The sequence below is a fragment of the Microcaecilia unicolor genome, chromosome 10 (genome assembly GCF_901765095.1).
Source record: "Microcaecilia unicolor chromosome 10, aMicUni1.1, whole genome shotgun sequence".
Lineage (NCBI taxonomy): Eukaryota > Metazoa > Chordata > Amphibia > Gymnophiona > Siphonopidae > Microcaecilia > Microcaecilia unicolor.
Window position 1 is genome coordinate 148979554 of NC_044040.1, and position 24128 is coordinate 149003681.

Below are 24128 nucleotides of genomic sequence, written 5' to 3' on the forward strand. Positions count from 1 at the left end.
TTTATTGCAGCGGGTAAAAAGCCCCCCCAAAAATGGGCGGCGGGGAGCACTTTCCGCCACCCACTGAGGTGACAGTAAGGGCTCCCATGGTAGCCTGGTGGTAACTGGGCAGCACACGATTACCGCTGGGTTAGCACCGCGCTGGAAATGGCATACACTCAAGGCAGAACTACCACTGGAGGCTGCGTTGGGCCGGCAGTAGTTCTGGGTTGCCACACGGCAACCCATTAGTAAAAGGGCCCCTCAATGAAGGAGTCAGGAGCTGATCTTTGGAAGTAGCTTGGACAAGGGTCTATGATGCAATGAGAGGTAGAATATTTATGTAGAAGTGTTTTGGTTGTATAAAAGGTTTGAGGTAAGAAATTGGACCATACTTGATCTGCAGTAATGGACAATATATTGGGTTCTAGACAATTGTCTTGCTTGCCTGTTAGATGGATTACATTTTGTCTAAGCTTGCATATTTTTTGCTCGAAATATATTGCTAGTTATGATGCAGAAGGAGTATTTTCATTTGAAGATGTTATCTACCAAGTGTTTATAAGGTTTTTAACCAATGCATAAAGGTTTTTGGTGTTTGGGCGTTCACCTCCTATCAATTTTTTGAAGTATTTAATTTTGGCTTTTTACATTTTATTTTTGTACTCCCTAGTTGCTTGATTCCATAGTGTTTTGTTTTCTATGGTTTTTGTTTTCATCCATTTATTTCCTAATTTTTTGCAGAGTCTCTTCATGTTTAGAATGTCTTGATTGAACCAGTTAGCTTTTTATTTGGTCTAGATTTGGTTTTAATAGGAGCTATATCATCTAATATATTTTTACTGAGTTCATCCTAAGTTACCAAGAAGTTGTTAGACTGTAGCATAGAAATTTATTGATTTTCGTCAACTTTGGACCCAAATTGTTCTATATTGATTTTTGCCTCTTGTATTATATAAAGTAGGGTTGTAGTGAGCTGTCTTGTTGTGGTTAACTTCTTTTCAGTTTATTTTAAACTTTAGTCTGACCATAAAATTGGCTCCCATTCTGTCTCAGATACATAGATATTAGTGGGATTTATAAGGTTATAAGCTAGTAGGTCAAATATGTGACCTTTGCTATGTGTACAAGTACCTTTAGGAGTTATGAAGCTCCATGATTCAAGAAATTCTGACAGTTCTTTCATTTTGATATTGTCTGTTTTTTTTCTAAATGAAGGTTAATATCACCTATTAACAATATATTTTGAAAGTTGGTGCAGATGTCTGATACAAAATCTGAAAATTCTTCTGCAGCATCATTCCAGTTTCCTTGAGGTCAATAAAACAGGATAAGACATAATTGATTGGATAAAATTTCATCAGTAATATTACATGCCAGGATTTTAGATGATCATTCATATTGATGATTGATCAATTTCGGTTTGGTTTTCGAGCTTCTTGTGGCACTGAAACTCTCTTATAATCTGTATTAATGTAATCCTTCGTGGTCATACTGATGGTCATGCCTTTTTTGACATTTCAACCATGTTTATTAACCATACTGTCCCTCTGCAGAGTTTGTATGCACTGTGCATTGCGCCTAGCATGTTGGCATTATTTGATTGCTTTTATAAGAGGCCCAAGCTGAAGGACAGGGTAATGTTTAAAATTTCTGATTGACATAGCTTGAAGTCAGGAGTCCCCCAGTGTTCTGACATATCATCAGTGTTTTGTAACATATATTTGTATCCTTTTTGCAAGGCTTTGAAAAGAAGTTAGGTGGTTATCACTGTTTTTCAGGACTAGCCTCCAGATTCTTTATAGTGCGACTAGAGATACACACGCAAATCTGAGCGTATTCTGATTTGCGCACACAACACAATTGATTAACAAGCCAATCAGCACAGATAATTGGATGTTAAGCACTAATTAGAATTTACACACACTACTCATTAAGCGTATCTCTCTATATAAAACGCACCTCCAACGTTCTAATGAAGCCTCAAGTCTCCAAACATTCTAAATTTGTAGTTGTGTAGATCGCTGTTCCTCCATGAGTGTCTGCCCCGCCCTCACATCACAACGCGATGACGTCGAGGGTGGAGCACTGACATAACGATTCGCATTGTTAATATATGGCCTGGCTTTAGATCTACCACTGGAATAGTGATGGGTAAAGCTATGCAGCCTAGAACAACTGAAAAAAATACTGACTAGGCCAAACAGCAAGCAAGTGAATTAATATTTGAGAATCTGAAAAAAGCAGGTCTGAACAATGAGTCCTGATACAAACTGGTACAACTTTTAAATCAAATATAGCACCTGTAATGAAAGATCAGATGAATAAAATGGAGCTTATAATTTTGGTATACAATGATACAGAGGTAATACAGAGTTCATGAGATGGTATGAAAAGTATGAAAGGTATGAAAAGTATTGCAGCCGGAAGATGTGAAACTGTTATCTCAACGCTTCCCAAAACATGTTGATAATTAGCAGTAGCTGAGAACGGAAGGAGGTGGGCACATCAGACAGCAGACCGCGTGGGAAAGTATGATCTCAGAAAGTGAGAAAGATTAGGAGCAAGGTTTCTCACCATTCACTTCTATGGAGAGGTTTGTGTATAAAAGAGGGGAGATTTTGCCTTAGTTTGGAACTCCTCCCCAACGCTTCTCTCAGACGGCAGGGCGCTGTGCAGATAAACCCAGAATCTGATGTCTGTATTTGTATCAACTTGAAGACTTGTGTTTGGGTAAGAAATAAAATGTACCTATCTATCTAAACCTATCTCTGTCTCTATTTTTATTGATTCTATCTTCTCTTTACCTTACATTTAGCCTACAAGGTAGATCAAATACAAGTGACACTCAGTCTTTGCAGAAACTTAGACAGATGTTTAATAAGATTTATGTGGGAACATAAATGGCCCAGAATATACCTAGATCCAGAAAAACAGAAAGCAGTAGTTATGGGAATTAGTTTTCAATTACGGCTCCTAATGCCACCCCCTTGTGATTGGGTGACAATGGAGGTTAGAGAAACTATACAGAACCTGATATATGAAATAAGTACCTTTAGTCCCCCGTGTGACGGAGTCAGAAAGAGGTCTATAAGAGGAGGGAATTAAAACAGCATCGCTCATCCAAAACACGCTTCCTGGCTACTGTAAAAGCAAGAAGGGCTCCTTCTCCCTCCCCCGCCTGAGTCTTTCTTTCTTACCCTCAAGGACAGACCAGTGTGAGCTTTTGCAAAAAGCAGCAGACCACAAACAAAGGCAGGCAGGCAGCCTGAACGTCGGAGGGTGGGAGGGAGGGAGCCAGCCAGCCAGCCAGCCAGCCTGAACATGGGAGGGAGGGAGGGAGCCAGCCTGAACGTGGGAGTGGGAGGGAGGGACCCTGAACGTGGGAGGGAGGGAGGGAGGGAATATGGAAGCCAATTGGCGTGTGACAAAGGGGCAGTAAATTTGAAATCTCGGTTAACTGCCACAGGCAGAATAAGCGAAAGAATGTTGTTAGAGTGTACACTGGCTGAACAAATAGAAGTTCTTAAAAAATTAGAAAACAAACAAAGTCAAGCATCTATTGCTAAAGAATATGGTGTCAATCCCAGTCAAATTTCACGTACCTTGAAGCAGAAAGACCAGCTTCCGGAAGACTGGCAAAACAATACAAATCCACACCGGAAAAGAAAACGGGCGGGAAAAGCTGAGGAGGTAGAAGATGCTCTTCTTCGGTGGTTTTCTCAAGTCAGGAGCAGACAGTTTCCTGTCAGTGGTCCACTGCTTATGGAGAAAGCTAATCAGCTAGCTGAAAGTCTTGGACTAACTGAATTCAAAGCCAGTGTGGGATGGTTGGAAAGATGGAAGGAGAGGAACAACATAAAATTCAAGAAACAGCATGGTGAAAAGCAAGACGCTGATGACTTTGGTGCTGAAAATTGGGTTGCTTCAGTTCTTCCTACCATCTTGAACGAGTTTGCACCTCGTGACATTTTCAATGCTGATGAAAACGGTCTCTACTGGCGAGCGATTCCTGATGGAACACTTGCATTCAAACAAGCTGAAACTACAGGAAGTACTACTACTACTACTACTATTTAACATTTCTAGAGCGCTACAAAGTGTACGCAGCGCTGTACAAACACAGAAGAAAGACAGTCCCTGCTCAAAGAGCTTACAATCTAATAGACAAAAAGTAAAGCATTTAAATTTAAAATATTTAAGCAGTCAAGCACAAGAGAACAGTCACAGAAGTAAAACAGTCACAGAAGTAAAACGTCGAAGGACCGACTGATGATCCTCCTTTGCTGCAATATGGATGGGAGTGAGAAGTTGGAAGCACTCGTCATTGGAAAGAGCAAACAGCCCCGTTGCTTCAAAAATGTTAACCGACTTCCTGTGTCATATGAGGCTAACGCAAATTCATGGATGATTGGGGAAATTTGGAAGCAGTGGCTAAAGAAGTTAGACACTAGAATGCGGGCACAAAAGCGTCAGATTTTGTTGCTTTGTGATAATTATGCTGTACACAGTGATGATGTCAGGCTGTCTAACGTCAAGGTGGTCTTCCTGCCACCAAACACTACTTCACTGATCCAACCTATGGATCAGGGCATAATAGCCAATTTCAAACAACATTATCGGGCTCTTGTGCTACGTCGTCTGATGAGCGTTATGGATGACCAGACTGGCAAGGATAAACATGCTGTTGAACTGGCTCATAATCTATCACTGTTGGATTCCCTACATATGCAGAAAGAAGCCTGGAATCATGTTACACAGGCAGCCATTGTGAACTGCTACAAGCAGGCAAGCTTTGTTAAGGATGTGGAGAGGGACGAAACAGATGCAGCTGTTGCAAACGCATCAGATGAACAGGCTATTGACATTCCAGCCGGTGTTACTGAAGAGGAGTTTCATCACATCGTAGCTGTTGATTACGATCTACAAACAGCTGATGACAGCACTGATGTCCAGATATGCGCCTACACGCAGGCAATGGCTGATGATGAAATGAGCAGCGAGGCACATGCTGACAAAATTCAACAACCTCCTGTCACTTTTTCAAGAGCACTGGAGAGTCTCAACACCGTGCAGGCCTATCTGGAGGACACTGGATGTCAGTGCTATGACAGTTCACAGATACAAGAGTGTACAGAGGACTATAACTGATTATTTCAAGTAAGCCTAACGTCAGTTAACAGAGACTGTATACTGTATGTATAATAAACAGTACTGTACATTTGTTTATCAGATGTCCAGCTTCTTTTTTGGGTCAGAACGGTTAAGTGCATGCTCCGGTTAACTGCATGTATTTCTTTGGTCCCAGACCCTTGCACTTAAGTGGATTGCACTGTATTCTTTTTCTTTTCTTTATCAAATTTTTATTGTGGTTTGGTAGTGGGCTGAAAGATGACTGCTTAGGAGTTAAAATGGCCAGATATCCAGATCCCAGTAGCCACACACAGCCTCACTCCATGTCCACATCCATCAAGAATGATTTACCTTCTTGGTATAAAATGATTGGATCTCCTTGATTGTGAACATGAGATAATCCAAGATGGCATTGTTTCCTTAGGTTCCTCCCCCTCTCTTCTTTTCTATATTATATTATACTGGTTTGTGATTTATCTTTGCCTTTCATTGTTTGTGAGATGTTTTTCTAATATTATAAATAAAAAAATGTAAAAAAAAGAAGAAAATACAAATGTTCTTCTGTTCCCTGAAGCTTGGGGAGCTGCAGCCCTTTGCTACTTCCCTAGTTCCCTGGGTGACATCTCAACACAGGTTCATTGAGCAATTAAATAACCTCTGATCCCTTGACTTTCCAGTTTTGTCTAAAATATTTATGTGGCTTTTATGTATGACCAATTACAAAAATACTCTTGGTCACAATCACATCCATGGTTGGTGATTTTCCATAAAAGACACAAACCATTGAAGAACTACCTTGTCTAACACAAAAGGGAAAACGTAATTATTGCTCTTCTGGATTTAGCAGCTGCATTTTATACAGTAGAGCATGACCTTTGATAGCATGTCAACATGCTCTACTGTATAAAATGCAGCTTCTAAATCCAGAAGAGCAATAACTGTTTTCCCTTTTGTCCATTATTCCACACATATCATCCACTAAAGAAACCACAAGTTTTCCATACTGTGCAAGTACTGGAACTCTGAATGAAAATTACTGAAACTTTACTTTACTCAAGCTGGAGACTGACAACTGATCACACTACAATCTAAAGGTAACTTTTTCAAAATAGGTTTGATAACTGCTCTTTTAAATGAATCCAAAAGAATACTCTAGTCCAATGAAGTATTCACAATGGATGTTGATCTACTATCAAACCTTCCTTCATTTCCTTCAGTAAGATTGAAGGATAGGTATCACAATATCAATCATGGGTGCTGTTCAAAAATACCATCTATAGCTACATAATGCAAGGTTCCACATTAGGAGTCACCGACCAGGGAAGGGATCTAGGCATCATCGTTGATGATATGTTGAAACCCTCTGCTCAGTATGCAGCGGTGCCTAAGAAAACAAATAGAGTGTTAGGCTGTATTAGGAAAGGAATGGAAAATAAAAATGAGGATGTTATAATGCCTTTGTATTGCTCCATGGTGTGACTGCATCTTGATCACCGCATCTCAAAAAAGACATGGTGGAATTAGAATAGGTTCAGAGAAGGGCGACGAAAATGATAAAGGGGATGGGACGTCTTCCCTATGAGGACAGGCTAAAGTGACTAGGGCTCTTCAGCTTGGAGAAAAGACAGCTGAGGGGAGATATGATAGAGGTCTATAAAATAATGAGTGGAGTAGAACGGGTAGACGTGAATTGCTTGTTTACACTTTCCAAAAATACTAGGACTAGGGGGTATGCAATGAAGCTACAAAGTAGTAAATTTAAAATGAAAATATTTCTTCACTCAACGTGTAATTAAACTTTGGAATTCATTGCCAGAGAATGTAGTAAAAGCAGTTAGCTTAGCCAGGTTTAAACAAGGTTTGGATAACTTCCTAAAAGAAAAGTCCATAAGCCATTATTAAAATGGACTTGGGGAAAATCCACTGCTTATTTATAGGATAAGCAAGTATTGTACTGGTTTGGGATCTTGCCAGGTACTTGTAACCTGGATTGGCCTCTTTTGGAAACAGGATACTGGGCTTGACGGACCTTCAGTCTGTCCCAGTATGGTATTACTTATGTTCTTATGATGTAGATTTCAATTTAGAAATAACCAACCAAAAATTGACTTTCATCAATGCTTGTATATATCAACCAAAGCCCTTGGCTTTGACTAACCACTCCCAATCCTAGCTCATCAGGCACAGTCACTGATCCTCCTATAACAGAATTAATTTGTCTACTTTCTGAATCGATCTCTAGGACTACCTCACCACCTAAACCTTCTTGGTTAAAAAAAACTCTCTCCTGTGTTCTGTTACCTTACAAGTTTCCTTACGTAACAGACTGAAAATCCAAGTTCAGATCCCTTACAGCAACCCTTTCCACCCTCTTCCCTTAGCTATCACAGCTTATTAGAATGGAACCTGTCAGAAATCACTGCCACCTAATTTCAGAAAACAAATTTCCCAAATATCACAATGTCACATTATTAAGAGTTACCAATAACCACTCTGATGAGCAAAGAATCATTCTGAGGGCAAGATGTACTAAACTAAATGAACCTTTAACGAGCATTTAATGAGCCTTTAACGAACAAGTAGATTACTCTGGCATGCACTAAAGCCCAATTTCCGACGACGGTAGCAGCAAACGAAAACGGAATGCAGATGAGCAAATTGTGTAGAAACCCTATTGAAATGAGATGCATTAAGGTTTTCCGCTTGCCCTAATGCTGGAAAACTCCGGGAAAGCTAACGAGAGGTCTGTACCTCTCGTTGGGGCTGCCCGGCTTCCAAAACGTAAATGTAAAAAAAAAAATCGGGAGGGGGCAAAAACGCTCGTCAGGAGCATCCTTTATTGACGGCCTTGCCCCCCCGCCCGAGGTCGCCACTGCTCCCTGCTGCCCCCTGCATTAAAATCATAACTTTAGGCAGCCCCGGCCCCCCTCCCTTCCTCTCTTCCTCTCTTTCTCCTTCTTTCTTTGAAATGATAGCTCCCACTATCCTCCACCCCCCCTGACGTAAGGTTACTTATGTCAGACGAGGGCGGGCCCAGGAGGAAAGGAGGGACATCTGAAGAGGTGATCAGCTGCTCTTGCTCGTGCAGCGCCTTCACACAGAGGTGAGAGGCGCTGTGAGGGCCTGGTATCAGATGGAGGGGGGCCTGGTGGAGGGGGATGTGGCGACGATGACCTCAGGGGGGGACGGTGAAAGTGGGGCATGGGGGCGGAGGATGGCGGGAGGTGGAGCTGTCATTTCAAAAGAAGGAGGAGAAAGAGAGGGAGGGAGGGAGGGGGCCGGGCTGCCTAAAGTTATGATTTTAATGCAGGGGGGAGCGGGGAGCAGCGGTGACCTCGGGCGGGAGGGGCAAGGCCATTGATAAAGGATCTCGGGCGGGGGGGGGGGGGGCAAGGCCGTCCATAAAGGACGTGTTTGTTTGTTTTTTTTTCTGACATCCTTGCCATGCGCAGAGCAGCCAGCATAATGCTTGGCTGCTCTGCGCATGCTCTACGTGCCGATTTTCCAACGGTTTTACAAAGGGTTAGAGAATGCAAGTGAGCTGCAGCTCATTTGCATTCCCTTTCCTTCGTGCATAGCCGTTCCGTACCGCTTCGTTATGGAATTCGGTACGGAACGGCTCTAACGAGGACTTTGGTGCATCCCCCCCCTGAGTGAGGATCGCTTTGTTGGCTATTGCAGCACTTGATATTTCAATTTAATTCAGTTCAGGTCTTATATACCACTAATATCCCCTGTTGAGGGTTCAGTGCAGTTTACATAAAAGACAAAAAACAGTTAAGAGCTACATGTTCTGGAATGGAGCTCCTGAGGAAGCTATTTTGTGAAACGGAGAGCCACATCGAGATATGTCTTTTCAGATCAGTTGCTGTTTTGTCGCTGCTGCTGTCATAAAAGATATAAGGCTCATATAAAAACAATTGATAAATTACAGAAAAGTGTAAGAAAATGACTTATTTGGGATGTTTCTCTGATGAATGATGGTTTATTGCTTACTTTCTACTATTTTATGAGACAGAGCTTCCTAAGTCGTTTCTTCCTTTCAAAATTAATACAAAATTTTATATTGGTGAAGGTTTCCCTTTTGGCTTACAACTGTGTGGTCAACAGTAGTAAGAGTTTACATATCTGCTAGTTTTAATTGCTGTAAACCAATGCATCCCAAACTGTGGGTCGCAATCCTAGATGGAGTCACTTATGTCACATTTGGAATCATTGTATAAGTGTGTCATTATGATGCATATCGATGGGGTTGTGGGTATTGCTGTGGCCATGAATATGGGCTGCAAGAAGTTTGAACAGCACTTCTGTAAATTCTCTGCCAGTATCAAGCAATTCTTGAGGACTCTTCCATGCCTTTTTAATTAATTGGTTCAACAACAGCTAGCTCTGTATTCCCAAAAACAAATACTCCAACTATCCTTGTTTTCCACCTTATGAATTTTCCCTGTGTTGTGCTATGAAATTCCTTTCAAGTGGGATGCTAGCTTTCACCTGTATTATAAATTTAAAAATAAAATTCCATAGATTCTCAAGAAACCCTGGTTGGTAAGCCAAATAAGAAAAAGAAAAAAAAAATTGTTGATTTATATACGCGTGCAGATAAATAGCCTAAGGGTAAGGTGACATTATATTCCAAGGATGGCATGCAAGTTCATTTTTTTCTTGTCAGCAGACACAGGTTAGTTGGTTTCTATCTTGGCCTGAAGTAATTCAGTTCTGAAGTTTGCCTGTGTGCTGATGCGGGGTGTGGCTGGAGGCGAGATACTAATGATATTGCAGGAACTGTAAAATTGGTTTCTTCAGCATTGTCAGCAGATAAGGTTATCTCACTGTGCCACAACATGAAAAGTTTGTCGAATTTTGAGCAGAAAAGTTTACTTTTTTGTTTAAGTTTGGCTGGCAGAGGTTAATGGGTTTTATTTTATATTGGAGGGTAGGCATCAGCATCTCTAACTTAAGCAATATATCTCTAACTTAAGCCATATATCTCTAACTTAACCAATATATCTCTAACTTAACCAATATATCTGTTTTTACTCAGTTAAATGAAATGCAAAGCTGAGTGAATAAGCGTCTGCAGTCTCAATAACATTCTTTGCTTCATGTTTTGCAAAGAAGAGAGAATTTAATGGAGTTTTCCGTACTCTGGCAGACCAGTCTGAACCACAGAGTTATTCCATCTTCCAGCAGATGGAGAGAGAAAACCTGGAACTTTGCATTGATATCATCACAGTATAAGGAATGGTACAGCCCTGGAACTTACCATCATTCTCTGCCTCCAGCAGATGGCTGCACTCTTGACTGGTGCAGCAGTTTTTCTTTTTTCTCAGCTAGTTCCACGAGGTACAGTCTGTGGCCCTCAGGTTGAGTGCATAGGTGGGTGCTCACAGGGATCTGTCTTTGGATCTGTACATTGTTGAAGCTCAAAATAAACAGGAAAAGCCAGGTCTTACATTTTAAGTTGCCCCAGGTACAAAATAAGTACCTGTATATATGTAAACCGCTTTGAATGTAGTTGCAAAATACCACAGAAAGGCGGTATATCAAGTCCCATTTCCCTTTCCCTTTGCTACAGAACCAACAGAATCTGACAAAATTCCTGAACGTGATGCTGGGGCTAGGAAAATGTGTGGAGTGTGTGTGTGTGGTTGGGGACATGAAGGTTATACAGAGCCTAGGAGAATGGGTATAGGGGGACTGAAAATGATACTGAGGCTGGAAGAATGGGGGGCTGAAGAATTAGGGTTACCATATTTGCCACAGCAAAAAAGAGGGCACAAAATAAAATGCAGCCCTACCCTCTGCCACGCCCCCACCCTAGCCCTTGTCATTCCCCCGTTGCACCCCTACCCCACCCCCATCATGCCTGCACCGCACAGTCACCTTGACACCCCCCAAGAAAACCAGATTCTATAAGCAGTGAAAATATTGATAAAGTAACGGAAATGCATTTTCTTCCATATTCTGCTAAATATAAAATGAAAAGATGTACATTTCAAAAAACAGCAAACATCCATGAGCATATCCCCCTTTTCTTTCCCTCCCATTCATGAGCAGCATATCCCCCTTTGCCTCTTCTCCCCTCTCCTCTCCACCCCCTTCTTCATTTGTTGTATTTCCTCCTTTTCCCTCCCCCCCCAATCTTTTTTCCAGCATCCCTCCACCCACCTTTTTTTTACAGCTCCCCACACACCCACACGACTTCATCCACCTCCCCTCCCGTACCTTATCACACCCTGGTGGTCTAGTGGCCTCTTCGAGTCTTCAAGGCAGGAAAGAATCGCACTCTTTCCTGCCCGGCGCAGCCATGTACCCACTTGCTGCCGGCACCGCTTCAAAATGGCTGCTGAGACTTCCAGCGGTGACCTCACAAGATTTCTGTGGAAGTCTTGCGAGGCCACCATGGTGCTTGAAGTCTCGGCATCCATTTTGAAAAGGCGCCGGCAGTGAGCGGGTCTGTGGCAGACTCGAAGAGGCCACTAGACTACCAGGGCGTGATGAGAAGGCACGTGAGGGGAGGAGGGCACCCCGAGGCTCGCCTTCAAACATGGACAAATGGGCAGGCTGAATAAAGCAGCTCAGACGTCCTGCGATGCCTCCAAAAAGAGGACAAGTCCGGGGAAAACCAGACATATGATAACCCTAATGAAAATGATGCTGGGGCTTGGAAAATGTGGAGCTACTGGGGCTAGGGATGGAGGAGTGAGAAGCAAAGGCATATACAGGGGAAAATATAAAGGGATGGATGATGTGGTAAAAAGGAAGAAGAACAGGATAAATGAATATTGAAGAAGAAAGTAGATGGGTGGATGCTTGGAAGGGGGAAAACACAGTATGAGGGAGTGTCAGTAGGGCTGGTTTAATCCTTGGACCAGGTAAGGCACTGGCTCAGTGTGCCGGGTGATAAAGGGCACCAGAATCCCCATCTCTGATGTCACCGCCAGTGCTTCATCTGGTCTTAAGGTTAAACCTTCTCATCCTGTGAGTCCAACATCTCTCCTTCCCCTCTCCTTCCCTTTTCTACCATGATCCTCTACGCTTTACCTTCATTGCCAGCAGCGGCAGCAGCATGAACAACAGGCAGCTTTCAGCCTGCCCCTGTGTCTTCCTTCCTTCCTTCGATCTTTGTTTACATGCCTCATATATGCATGTATGGGTAGTGCTTTATCTGTGTATGTGCAAGTATGAGATCATTCCCATTTCTTTAGTAATTAACTGCAGGATCCTCCAGCAAAGCAAGAGACGTTTTCTCCTTCAGCCTTCTCCTTCATGAGAACTTGGATGCCCAATGCTTACTCAGCATTTTCCTTTTCAATTAAACATACATTTCATTGACATATTTCATTGTAGACATTCACCTTCCTGGTAGTTTTCAGTTCAGAATGTTGTGAGTAAAACAATACATCTATTTAATGAAAGCCTCTGCAGGGATGCTCAGTCTTGTATGTATGTGCATATCTGTATATATTTTGAGTCAGTATATATCATATGAACATGTGTACATATATGCGTGCATATATGTGTGTGCCAGAGGGATGATGGCTCTAGAAGTGTTGCCCTCCAGCTGCATGCCAGAGCGAAATGGCTTTCATATTGCTGCATTATCCATGTTGCTCACGCAGAGGCCCCAGTGCTCTGAAAGTAGCAATTAACAAAACAGCAATCAAGTTAAGTGCTTAATTTTAGAAAATTAACATCTTCTCATAACGGATGGGGAAAAACAAAAAAAGGCGGATTAGATTGCTGGGTAAACAAAGGCAGCATCAGCGCGGTATGCGGGACAGTAAACATCTCATGTTGGATGGAATAAACAGCAGCTACTTCCAGCTGCTGGAATTGTGTGCCTGTGGCTTCCTGCAGTCGAATGCCTCAGGCCGAGAAGAATACCAATGCTGTCAGCTGTCTAAGGCAGAGAAAGGCTGAGCTGTTCAGAAATCTATTACTAAACATGGCCTAGCCAGTCCTGTCTCTGTCCTGTTTCTCTAGTGCACATCTCTATAACATAGCATTTAATTGTTTAACCTAGAGAAGGGAGTAGGACCTGGAAACCAATTGATAGAGGATATTTTTACTATCATGGAAACATGGTTCAGTGAGTTTCTTGAATGGGAGAAGGCTAGAGAAGGGGGTAGGACATGGAAATCAATTGATGAAGATATTTTTGCTATCATGGAGGTATGATTCAGTGAGTTTCTTGAATGGTAGAAGGCCAAAGCGACTGATAGTTTGTACTAGAAAGGTAGTGGAAGCTGTAGCACTCTATGTACAAACCAGTATCAAAGCAGCTGAAATGTAGGGGTCATGGGGAAATGTGAATTACCATGGAAAGACAAAATGCAGAATCCAACATAGAGGGATCCTCAATTCCTTTTATGGAGTTCTTCTGGAGGAGTAGCCTAGTGGTTAGTGCAGTGGACTTTGATCCTGGGGAACTGAGTTCAATTCCCACTGCAGCTCCTTGTGACTCTGGTACAAAATAAGTACCTGAATATATGAAAACTGCTTTGAATGTAGTTGCAAAAAACCTCAGAAAGGTGGTATATCAAGTCTCATTTCCCTTCCCCTTTCCCTTAATGATAGTTAAATTCACAAGGAAAGGAGAAATAACTGGATCTACTACTTGTAAACAGAGGATCATTTCTGATGTACATGAATGCAGCCACCTGATCACCAGTGATCATCAAACAGTATGGTGTCAGTGGCATATCTGAGATTTAGATTTCTTGAAGTAGCATTCAGATCTTATATAAAGAGGCAAGTCATTACAAAGAGTTGGGGCTGTAACACTAAAACAAGCTACAAGGGTCTTCAAGATGTTCATTATGGTGAGAAGGAATGGTGCTGAATATGCAGATAATGCGGTCAGATTATGCCAAGATGAAAGGAAGGTTCATAAAGGAGAGTAAGGAATAAGCATACTCAAGAGAAAAAAAAAAAGAAGACCAGAATAAAAAACCTGATGAGCATTGATCAAAATTTTTAATGGGATTCAGTAGCAGACCAGCAGTCAGTGTTTGGTTGAAGAAGTGGAGTAACATAATTATACTTTCTTTTATTGAAAAGTAGCCTAATGGATATATTCTGAACCACTGGCACAGCTAGGGATGAATAGACCCCAAGAGGAAAAATTAACACCAACTCTCCCAAGTTAGTGGGGTCCAGGGGTAAGGAAGGGGGTGGGAGGAGGAGGAATCCCTTCAGAGTTCCATTAAACAAACCCTGCAATCACAAACCCTGCAAAAAGCAATCACATTCCAGACCTATACAGAAAACCTGTCATAATAACAAAAACTGAAATGCAAGATGTCAGAGATGCACTTTTCCCAAAGCTGACATATTACAATTAATAAATGTAGAAAAAAATATATTTTCTACCTTTGTTGTCTGAGCATTGCTGTGGTCCCAGTGTCTTTTTTCTTCTTTTCTCTGTTTTTTTTTCTTAACTCTCTATACAGGGTCTCCTGTCCTTTTGACATTTCTTCTCTCTCCATGTCCACCATTAATTTTTCCTCTGCGTCCCTATCGTCTTGTCTAGTGTTTTCCCTCTGTGTCCTTGTTCCTATCTTCCCTTCATTTTCAGCATTGCCCTCACAGTGTCTCTATCCTCTCTCCATATTCAGCATCTTTCCTCTGTGTCCCGACAATACCATGAAATCGTCTACCCAGTATGCAACAGTGGCCAAAAAAGCAAACAGGCTGCTAGGAATTATTAGGAAAGGGATGCAAAATAAGATGAAGAATATTATAATGCATCTGTATCACTCCATGGTGTGACCTCACCTTGAGTATTGTGTTCAATTCTTTTTTTTTTATGTTTCAATTTTTATTGAAGTATTTAGACCATACATCAACCATATTTCAAAAAAGACAATGGAATTAGAAAAGGTTCAAAGAAGAGCGACCACAATGATAAAGGGATTGGGACTCCTCCCATATAAGTAAAGGCTAAAGAGGTTAGGGCTCTTTAGCTTGGGAAAGAAACGGCCGAGGGGGGGATATGATTAAGGTCTATAAAATCCTGAGTGGTGTAGAATGGGAAGTGAATTGATTTTTCACTCTTTAAAAAAGTACAAAGATTAGGGGACACTCAATGAAATTACATGGACATACTTTTAAAACAAATAGGAGAAAATATTTTTTCACTCAAAGAATAGTTAAGCTCTGGAACTTGCTACTGGAGGATATGGTAATGGTGGTAAGCATATCCGGGTTTTAAAAAGGTTTGGACAAATTCCTGGAGGAAAAGTCCGTAGTCTGTTTTTAGTTGGACATGGTGGAAGCCACTGCTTGCCCTGGGATTGGTAGCATGGATTGTTGCTACTAATTGTGTTTCTGCCAGGTATTTGTGACTTTACTTGGCCACTGTTGGAAACAGGATACTGGGCTAGATGGACCATTGGTCTGACCCAATATGGCTATTCTTATGTTCTTATGATCTTACTTTGTCCAGCATCCCCCTCTGTGTCCCTATCCTTCCCCTTGTGTCCAGCATCAAGCCTCTCTGTCCCTATCTCTATGCTCCCTCCATGCCCAGCACCTCATCTCTGTGTCCCTCCCCCTCCTCCTCCCTATGTCTAGTTTCTTCCTTCTCTTTTCCCTTCCTTCTGTACCTCTCCCTTGACCCCCTCCCCCAGGGTCTAGCATCTCTGCCTCTGTTGGTCCAGCGTCTCCCCCTCTCTTCTGGTCTAGTCTCTCTCTGTCTCTCTCGCCCTCCCCTTTGCTCCTCATCTTTCTCAACCTTCAAGTGAAATTTCACTAATGTGCAATTTTTTCCCCTTACATTCTCTGCAGCTCCTTCTACAGTTCCTATCATGCACCAGGTGAGCGCCACCATGAAAAGCATCACGTTTTCATGGCCACAGCCAGACCAACCGAATGGCATTATCCTGGATTATGAGATCCGTTACTATGAGAAGGTAAGCTCCAGAACTGGAGATCAGAGATGGGGTGAGAGTTTAAGATAACCTGCTTACTAAATAAATTCATTGGGGCAAAATTGAGCAAATTTATTAAGGAAAATCATTCATCATGGGCAAGTTAAAAGTCAAATTTAAGGTTATCCTACACAGCTTTAAATAGCACTGTCCCTGGGATTGGTTATGTCATAAAAAATTAGCACATTTGTGGAAAATTGGAATACTTTTTATCAAAGTGTTATCTGGTGAAAATATAAACAGCCAGAGAGATCCCAGATAGGCCACAAGAAACCTGTACTAGTACTTATGTGAATAGACACTTCAGGCTGCTGTTGTGCAGGACAAAAATCAGCCATAGAATCTGTATATGTGTCCCATAGGCTTTATAGTTTGAGACTCAAAGTAGACACAAGAGTAACATTAGTAAATATGTTTATGATTAATTAAAACTTACTATACTGCCTTTTCTGAAGATATAGCTCAAGGTGGTATACAGTACAATAACAACATAGTTAAAAGACTGAAATCAGAATGCCATCAATATGATAGGAAAGAGTCCATTCATACCAGAGAAGAACCATACTAGAAACTTACGTACACATGGAGCAGCTGGCTCTCAAAGAACCCCCTTTCCTTCCTATAACTATATTTCAAAAGCATGAACAAAAAATGGGGTTTTAATAAAGTTTTAAATTTCTTCAGTGATAATTCCTTACAAAAAGATATACGTAAATCATTCTACTATAAGGGAGCAATGAATAAGAAAACTGATTGGCACGTAGATTCAAGATGCGCCCAAGATGTTGGAGGGAGAATTAAACACTGTTCAAAGTTAGAGTGGAGAGAGTATCCTGAAACACATGGAAAAAAACATCAAGTCAGACAAACATGGGACAATACCTTCATAAAGTGCTTGATGGATTAGGGTAAGGACCTTATATTGAAAACAAAGTGAAGTGGAAGCCAATGCAGTTTCTTAAGAATGGGAGTGATATGATTATATTTATTTATTTATTTATCCTTTCTAGGTACTTGATATACCGCAAATTGATCCTAACAGGTGACTAAGCGGTTTGCAATACTATAAAAATTTGAGCTCCTCTGCTGAGGGGGAGGGGTGGAATGTAGGGGACAAAGGGGCCCTTTTACTAAGCTGCGTAGATGCCTACACGCACCCAACACACGCCAGTTTGGAACTACCACCCAGCTACTGTGTGGCCTGGGTGGTAATTTTATTTTGTACGTGTGCCCACTACGCACGCCGGAAAATTTCTAGCACGTGCCGCTAACCAGTTGGTAATCAGCATTGTACGCACGCTGACGATTACCACCCAAGTTAATGCGTGAGACCTTACCGCTAAGTCAATGGGTAATGGTAAGGTCTCAGGCCCAAAATGGACGCACGCCAATTTTCATTTTGCCATACGTTCATTTTTGGCCAAAAAAAAGGTGCACTGAAAAATGAACCTGCGTGCGCCCAATACACATGTCCAGGTGAAAATCTAGACAGTAGGGAGATCTCAGAAATAAAGCATACTAAGTCTGAGTTTAAACAAAGGAAAGGCATCGAGAAGCCCCTGGCAAAAAAGCAAAGCTCAAGAGGCTGGATTCTTCATCATTGGCCAGAAAACCTCTGTAATGCTATTATGGATTCAATTACTTCACTTTCAGAATATACGCGGACCACTGTACCCTGAGGCAGGTTTACGAAACGGCGGCCATCGTTGGTCGTGGTCAAGGTGTATGAAGAACCCGCATGATAAAACACCTGATTAAGTTAAGTAAAATCTGGTGTAATTCTTGCTATATCAAGTGAAGTAATTGAATCCATAATAGTATTACAGAGGTTTTCTGGCCGATGATGAAGATGTCCAGCCCCTTGAGCTTTGCTTTTTTGCCAGGGGCTTCTCGAGGCCTTTCCTCTGTTTAAACTCAGACTTAGTATGCTTTATTTCTAAGATCTCCCTACTGTCTAGATTTTCACCCATATATGAAAAGGGAGACAGACTCCTGTTTAGTTCAGTAGTTTTGATCCAATACACATGTCTACACCAGCGCAGGCCACTTTTTGGCAACCTTAGTAAAAGGACCCTAAAGAGACTACACTGGAGTAGTTAAAGGAGGCTGAGAAAAGAAAAGTTTTGAGAGGAGCCTGAAATAACTGGAGGGACATGCCAACTGTAAGAGAAGGAGAGAGTTCCAGAGCTTAGGACCCAGATAACTACAGAGAAGTCTAGCTGCTATATTTTGCAATTATTATAAATGCTTAATCTGATATAATGGAATACTGGCATAAATGATGTTGCAGTAATCTAATCATGAAAAAATAAGAGCCATCAAAGGAGTATGTAAGGCCTCAGAATCAAACAGATACTGGACTGTATGAAGTTAGCTAAGGACTAAAAAGCCCATCTGCTTTTAATGATCAGTATACCTGATCATTAAAAGATAACCTTGAGTCAAACATAATCCCCAGGTACTTAAAAGATAATCCCCAGGTACTTAAAAGAACTCACAGATTGTACAGGGGAATCCCAAAGAAACAAAGGTAAAGTAGGAGGCTTTAAATACTTGTTCACAGAAAGGGTGGTAGATGCATGTAACAGCTTCTCAGGGGAGGTAGTAGAGGAAAAAAAAGAGTGACTGAAATAAAAAAAAAAATAAAGTAGAAGTATGAAGGAGATTTACCTACAAAGAGGAAGTTGCAGATCTGCTGAAGTCTATGGTGTACTGGAACAGAAGGTATTCTTGGATGAGCCTTCTCTCATGTAGTACGTTTGTGTTTTTACAATATTTTAGGCTGTGTCCATTCCTTCTTTTCTGTAATATTTTTAGATCACCCCCAAATGGTAAATGTCACGATGGTACTGCAATTAAAGTTATAATAATCAAACATTTCACATCCTCCAGTTTGAGAATCAGTTCCATAGACTGCACAGTAGTATTCATTTCTGGATAGGGGGGGGGGAATGACTTTTTAAATATCAGTAAAAAAAGGGTAAATATTTATGTGTAAAGAAACAAGCTCTGTGATCCTTCCAACAGAGGAAATGTGGTGATTTATAGAGTAGTGTGTAAACCATTTTCTATGGCACTTCTCTTACAGAGTGGACACAGAGGTGTAGTCTAGGGTGTTGTCAGAGTCCCTGAGAAAATGAATCAGAAAGTAGTAAGCTGAGAAAGGAGTAAGCCTGCTTCCTTTCTGAGCCCCTTCAGTGGGTTGGGAGGGCCAAACAGTAAAAGCCCTGTGCCCAGCATTTCTGTGTTTCTGCCATTACACTGTAAATAACACAATCCAACAGTAAAGTGGAGAATATCCGTAGTTTAAAAGGATAAAAAAGAACCCTTATCTGAGTGCCAGAGAGTCTGAGGATCTTCATGGTGAGAAGTGAATGCAGATACCCATCCAGAGAACCTGTGGAAGAAGAGGTGAGATGAGAAAGGAGACATTCTGGGACTCTGCTTCAGATGAAAAGGAGTAAAAAGGAGAATTTGGAGAAACAATGAGTCTCTGGGGAGTAAGGAATCCTAGCAAAAGTTAAAAGGGAATCTAAAGTCCAGAGAAGTGAAGAGAGGATATCCAGGAAAATGTGCTTGAAAGAATAACAATCTATGTGTGAGAACTGCTTCAAATACCATTATAGTTGCAGCCTGTTTATTTTGGAAATGTTTCCTAGTACAGTCTATTACGTGGTCTGTTTCCTTGTAACTGTTTCAAACACCTTGTGCCCTGAAAGTAAAACCTTTCCCCTGTCGGAGGAGATCAGGATTAAGCCCTAAGTATTGAGTGGTACCCTCCATATTAGAAGTATGTCCTCAGGGAGGCTACATACATACCTCCCCATTCCAGACCATCTGACCAGGCAACCCAAATAATTTTGTTGCCAAGGAGAATTGAATGGAAATCTCTGAGACTAATCCATATCATTGCTCCTTTAGCCAGTAGAAGTCACAACAGGAGTGGTATCCATTTCTCTCCCTAGGGAACACTTGGCTCATGCTGACCATTCCAGAGACAGGACTCAAAATTGAAGATCCTGTTCTGCACAGTGCCCAGTAGTTCAAATTTTATCAATATTATTATTACCTTCAAAGTCTGCTCCCAAGTTAATTCACTACTTAAGTATTTTTATGGTATCCATGTCCTATGATACAATGCAGTCTGCATAGAAAAGTGTGAGCTTTATGTATACCTTAGAAATATCTTAAAAAGAGATAGCCATATTATTCTGGTATAACTAAATTGACCAAAGCAAATGGCAACTTATAGACTAACCAATTTATTGAGACATGAGCTTTTGAGGACCATAGGCCACTTCATCAGGTGCTTAAAAGCTCATGCCTCAATAAATTGGTTAGTTTATAAGGTGCCGTTCCCAACCCAGTCCTCAGGGCACACCTAGTCAAATCAGGTTTTCAGGATATCCATAAAGAATATGTATGAGATAGATTTGCATGTGCTGCCTCAATTGCATGCAAATCTAACTCATGAATATTCATTGTGGATATCCTGAAAACCCTGGACTAGGTTGGGAATGGCTGGTCTATAAGGTGCCACTTGCCTCTATCAATTTAGCTATCTTAGAAATAGTATGTATGATTCACCAGCACTGAATCATTTGTCTTCATGTATAAAAATGGTGTTCTACACATAACTACTGAAATGAGTCAAGATTCTGAAATTTCACCTTTCTGTGTGAAAAATTACAAAGTCACCTTTCAGACTCAGTAGGTTGACTAATATGCACATTTGTTTAATTTACCAGATAAAATCACCTTTTAAAACTCCTTCAGTTATGACACACAATGAAAAATGCTTTGGAGCATTCACTTGTTTTTTGTTTTTTTTTGCTTAATTTTTCGGCATAGACCAGTAGATAAATGGTGACACAAGCAGGAAGAACACAGCTTGGGTTTTTATCTATACAGTAACCGAGAACTGGTATACTAAGCAAATATGGCCTGGCCGTCTCAGGGCCTCTGTTCAGTGGGATTTATCACCAAACTAGAGTAGCTGACATTTTTACTCTGTTCTATATCTAAAGTTTTCTAATGTAATCCATTTCAGTGATTAAGATCTGTTTCTTGTTTCTCTAAAGTATCTCTTGTCAGAGCTTACAGATCTCAGTAATTTCACTGAAGAATACACTTTTAGTATGTTCCATGACAGTTACCGCCTGTCTTTATGTGTGTATTGTGTTCTTTGAACAGTCTGATATTCCTAAGCATTCAAGCAGGGGATATATTTGAGATTTTAAAAGTCCCTATATTGTATTCTGCAGGAAGGAGATCAGAATTGCAGTTCAAAAGTTTAATGGACAATGATAATGTGCCCTCCCAGCATCTAGTCTGGCAGAATAGTTTTTTCTGATTGGACATTAGATACAAAAAAAGAACACTGCACTCTATACCCATTATATAGCCAAAGAAGAGCTTTAGATTAGCTCTTAAAAACATGTTTTTGATGTGTGGACAACCACCTTGAGTGAATTCCTTCAAAAAGGCGGTAAATAAATCCTAATAAATAAATAAGAGAGGGAACGAGAGAACGCTGAAGGATAAAATGATGATTCTATAGTGAAAATTATCTTGAAAAGAGTACATTGAGTGGACTTTAAACAGAAACTTGCCAAATAATTCATAAATCCTGTTTGCTTTTCTGGATTCTGTTGTACACTGAGCTGAAGATTTTGGTGCTTATTTTTGGATGTCTGAAAACTGGCATTCGGATGTCCATATTGCAGGGACGTCCAGATCCCAATTTTGCAAAGACAGGATATGGACATCCAACACTGCAGAATGTCCATATAGCAAAAGGGACACACGTACCTATGACAGCATCAGGTACTATGAACATTCTTAACAGAGTAATAAGCAATTCTGAGGAGTAGGCCTAGTAGTTATTGCAGTGGACTGTAAACCAAGGGACACAGGTTCAAAATCTGACTTCATCTCTTTTGTTTTTTAAATTGTGAGCCCTCCAGAAACAGAAAAATGCCTACTGTACCTAAATACATTAGGCACGTGCAAGCCTGAAGTCTATTGAAGTGATGTACATTCAGGTACAGTGGGTATTTTTCTATTTCTGGATGACTCACAATTACTAAAAAAAAAAAAAAAAAAAAAAAAAAAAAAGAGTTGACATGGGATTTGAACGTGGGTCCCTTGATTTACAATCTACTGCACTAACAACTAAGCTGCCCCTCTGCTTTGCAAGGATGTCTGTGTGGCTGTTTTCTAAGAATGCTGCTATACAGACATCCATATCCCTTGTTTTGCCCCGTTCATAATTTTGCCATTTCACTTTGTAAAATGGATGTTTATGCTGGACGTTTCAAACACATGGATGTCTATCTCACATATTTTCTAACAGGCTGTGTCCTGTTGGAAAATACATGTGAGATGGGCGCTCGTTTGTGACGTTCTGACTTTGACGTCCTTTCAAAAATGTACCTCTTTATGTTGTCAGAGTGGATCCAAGATCCTTTTCTTAGATGGTGAATTTAGGAAAGAAAGAGAAATTCAGTCTGAAAATCACCAATTTGTCTGTTTCAAGAAAATTGCTAAGGATCAGCAAGCAAAATTATATCACAAATAGTTTCCAATACTTAAACATAACATGGAGAAAAAAACCTCAGTATGTCACTCAAACGTTTCACTAGAAATAGGAGTGAATTTTCACATTATTGGTTAAAGAACTCCACATTTAATATAATATCAATCTTGATGCTGTCATTCAAATATTACTCTTTTTGCTGCTGAAACCTTAACAGTATATTGCAGAACATTGCACACTTCTCCTTTCCAAACATCTCAAAAACCACTTATAAAATTAGAAAAATTACTTCTTAATGTTGCTCTAATGTTCAACATCTTTATGCCAGAAAGAAGATTTCAATCTTTCAATCCTGACAGGGAATCCCTGTTTCGCATTTCACTGTATCAGGGTTAATTCTCTGTTCTGTCTTATAGCAGCACCTAATATGTTCTAAAATTCAATTTGAGCAGAAAAAAAAAGCACAAATGGACCTTCAGGAGCAGGACAACGAAACCTATGCCAGAACTGGACAAAACCAAACTCTTTATACTCGACTGCTTCATATACTACTACTACTACTACTACTACTATTAAACATTTCTATAGCGCTACTAGACTTATGCAGCGCTGTACAAATTAAATGAAAAGACAGTCCCTGCTCAACAGAGCTTACAATCTAAATTGGACAGACGAACAGACAGCTAGGGGTGGGGAAATTGCAGTGGTAGGGGTGATAAGTGAGGGTGTTGAGTAAGAGTCATGGTTAGGAGTTACTCTGCCACTAATGAACTTTAACGCAATACCACTTTATTTCTCATGCCGGAATGAACTCTCTATACTTGACTGCCTAATTTACTCTGTCACTTATGAGCTTTAAAGCAACACCACTTTGTATTTCTCATTCCGGAAATGGCGATTGCCACTACGGCAGAATGTAAGCCACATTGAGCCTGCAAATAGGTGGGAAAATGTGGGATACAAATGCAACAATTAAATAAATAAATAAGACAATGGAAAGTTCATTATTAAGAAGACCTGACACGGGCCATGTTTCGGCAACAAATCACCTGCATCAGGGGTATGGCAAAATACAAAAATGTTAATGAATAAAAACATAATCAGAGTGAAATACTAAAATTCATCAAAATAAACCAGAAGAAACGTATTCATATAATATATATATATATATATATATATATAGTTTCTTAACACATATGAATACAAACATAAGGGAAAGAAAGACATAAAAAAAACAGAACATCATCAGGTACTGCTGCTCAGCTTAGCACAAGAATTTACAAAATTTCTTATCAAACAATGCAGGTCTGCCACTAACAGAGCTAGAATGAAAATGAAAAAAAAAGTGCTGTGACATAATAGGAAAATATCAATAATCCTAATCAAGTGAGATTAATCTAATGTGCCTAAGTGCAATCAATCATATTAATAAAAAATAGTATTCCAGCAATATATAACATAACATGATAAACTTATAAAGACTGCAATAAAAGCAGAATCATACTGTAAGTTTTTTTGAATATTGGGTTCAATACGGTGAC

The 24128-nt window shown here is 40.5% G+C and overlaps 1 protein-coding gene across 1 annotated transcript in view; it reads left to right on the plus strand.

Moving 5' to 3' along the window:
• Positions 1–24128, plus strand: part of LOC115478342 (ephrin type-B receptor 1-like) — a 421749-nt gene that overhangs the window by 276368 nt on the left and 121253 nt on the right. The window contains 1 exon segment of the mRNA XM_030215646.1: positions 15907–16031. Coding sequence (XP_030071506.1) covers positions 15907–16031 — 125 coding nt within the window.